Genomic DNA, 2554 nt, shown 5'->3' with positions numbered 1-2554 from the left:
TAGTCTGCTGCTGAATGCTGGGAAATCCCCAGAGTTGGGAAAGTAAGGAGCATTTCAAATCCCTATTTATAGGAAAGAGCAGAGGAAGTTATTACAAAGCAGTCTGTGTGGGCAGAGCTTCAGACTTCCTGTTGTTACATTAGACCATGTGTACTCCTATAGTGTATTAATAAAGACGTTCCTCTTTCAACAGCAGCATCCAAACTAGTTATTGTCTTAAAAAAACTGCATAAAACACAAACATCATACCGTGGGAAAGTTGAAAATGTAATTAAAGTATTAGGAATGAAAGTACTTTGGAAGCAAAATGTCTCTTTTCCTTTTTATCCACAACAAATATACTGTATTTCATATGAAGTTAAGGGTTACATGTGTAGAATAATACTGCATTATATCATATAAGCATATCATGTGTTTTTATATATAAAATGGTAGCTAGCAATTATGTGTGTTAAATTAATGTCGTGGAGTAAAGAGTATAATATTTAACATGTCACCCACTGACACATTAAAAAATGTTTCAGGGTTTAACCCTAACCCTAACATGTCAATGGGTGACATGTTAGGGTTAGGGTTAAACCTGACTGGTTTTCGGACCCCCCCAGACCCCCCCAATAAAGCAAAACTGCACGTTTCAGAGTGGCCTTTTATTGTGGCCAGCCTAAGGCACACCTGTGCAATAATCATGCTGTCTAATCAGCATCTTGATATGCCACACCTGTGAGGTGGGATGGATTATCTCGGCAAAGGAGAAGTGCTCACTCTCACAGATATTTTCAGATTTGTGAACAATATTTGAGAGAAATGGTTATTTTGTGTATGTAGAAAATGTTTTAGATCTTTGAGTTCATCTCATGAACAATGGGAGCAAAAACAAAAGTGTTGCGTTTATATTTTTGTTCAGTGTACATTGTGTACAGTATATACATATTTGTATAGATGTTTTCATATATATTTATTTTTGTATTCAGGATTATGGGAAATGGTATTTCCATCTCTCTGTTCACACAAACTGAAAAAATTGACAATAAAGTTGACTTTGATACAAAATATAAAATGGAGAGTACAAGTACAAAATAGTTCCTAAGTCAAATATTTGAGTAAATGTACTTCCTCCACTGGTGATTATACTCACTGAGTTGTTGTTGGTCGAGGGTCCGTCGGTGCTGTTTTCCCCCGGAGAGGAAGAGGTGTGTTGAGGTCCTGCGTCCCCCTCCTCTACCTCACAGTTCCTGGACCCTGCAGCTCCATCCTAAATCACACATGTAGAACATAGAAGTGTCCAGTGTAAAAGATCTAAGATTCAAAGACTTTACTGTCATTTGTAAAAAGTGTTGGCAATGAAAGTCTGAAGTCCCAGGCTCCTCCTACAGCGCAATACACAATGTATATATATATACAAAAATAAATAGAAATAAAATAGTTCAAGAGACGCAATGGTACAAGTCAAAATGCAGAAATAAGATCCTGTTAAGGTGAAGTCTGCGGACGTGACAGGGTGGTTTAAGCTTCATTCAGAGCATGGATGAAGGAGGTTTAGTAAAAGGATTAACATGCATTTAGTTTAAAGACCTGATCAAAGCTGCAGCCGTATTTCCACTGCACCATAGAGACATTCAAATACATGTAATAGCTTGTGTTATTTATAGCTCATGTACCTGCAGGATTCTGTCTGTTCTGAACTGGTCAACTTTAGATAAACGTGTCAGTTAAATGAAGTGTAAGGTAATATTAAAGAGTAGTTTCTAACCTGTGAAGCGGCTGCTCTGCTGAGCCTCTCCTGCAGCAGAGAGATGTGTTTCTGAACCTCCTGAACTTCCTTCAGGAGTTTAGGACCAGGGCTCCTGCTGTGCTCCTCCTCCTTCACCTGGAACGCATCCCAAATACAGAGGTGTAAAGTAACTAAGTACATTTAATCCAGTACTCTACTCAAGAAGAATTTTGAGATACTTTACTTGAGTATTTCCATTGTCTGCTACTTTGTTCTTCTACTCCACTACAGTTCAGAGGTACATGGTGTACTTTTACTCCACTACATGTATTTAATACCTTTAGTTACTTCACAGATGTGGATTAAAATCTAATCAAGTGTTAAATCAGACTTTAGTTCCACCTGGAGTAAATCCACAAGCTACCCTGCAGTATACAAAGTCATTCAAACTAGCTGCACCTTTACCAGCTTTGAGAACACTTTCATGATCAATCATTATAAAACATATCATATATATTATTCTGAAATGGACCAATCTGCACAATGACTACTTTTACTGTCGCTACTTTCACTATATTTTGATGAGAATACTTTTCTACTTTTACTTGAGGAACATTTTGAATGCAAGACTTTTACTGTAACAGAGTATTCCTACACTCTGGTACTTCTACTTTAACTCAACTACAAGATCTGAGTACTTCTACTTTTACTCAAGTACAAGATCTGAGTACTTCTACTTTTACTCAAGTACAAGATCTGAGTACTTCTACTTTTACTCAAGTACAAGATCTGAGTACTTCTACTTTTACTCAAGTACAAGATCTGAGTACTTCTACTTTTACT

General features: G+C 37.0%; 1 protein-coding gene across 1 annotated transcript; it reads right to left on the bottom strand.

Moving 5' to 3' along the window:
* Positions 1–1135: 1135 nt before the first annotated feature.
* On the bottom strand, positions 1136–1867 carry LOC104967862 (rho guanine nucleotide exchange factor 12-like; the record flags this gene model as incomplete). Its single annotated transcript, XM_010797394.1, has 2 exons — positions 1136–1252; positions 1751–1867. Coding segments are annotated over 2 exons (234 nt in total), but the record flags the coding sequence as incomplete, so codon positions are not given.
* Between the last annotated feature and the right edge of the window lie 687 nt (positions 1868–2554).

The sequence above is a fragment of the Notothenia coriiceps genome, unplaced genomic scaffold (genome assembly GCF_000735185.1).
Source record: "Notothenia coriiceps isolate Sejong01 unplaced genomic scaffold, NC01 NC01_scaffold00037881, whole genome shotgun sequence".
Classification (NCBI taxonomy): domain Eukaryota; kingdom Metazoa; phylum Chordata; class Actinopteri; order Perciformes; family Nototheniidae; genus Notothenia; species Notothenia coriiceps.
The sequence above is the reverse complement of the archived record's forward strand: the minus strand, read 5'-3'. Positions and strand labels throughout refer to the sequence as shown.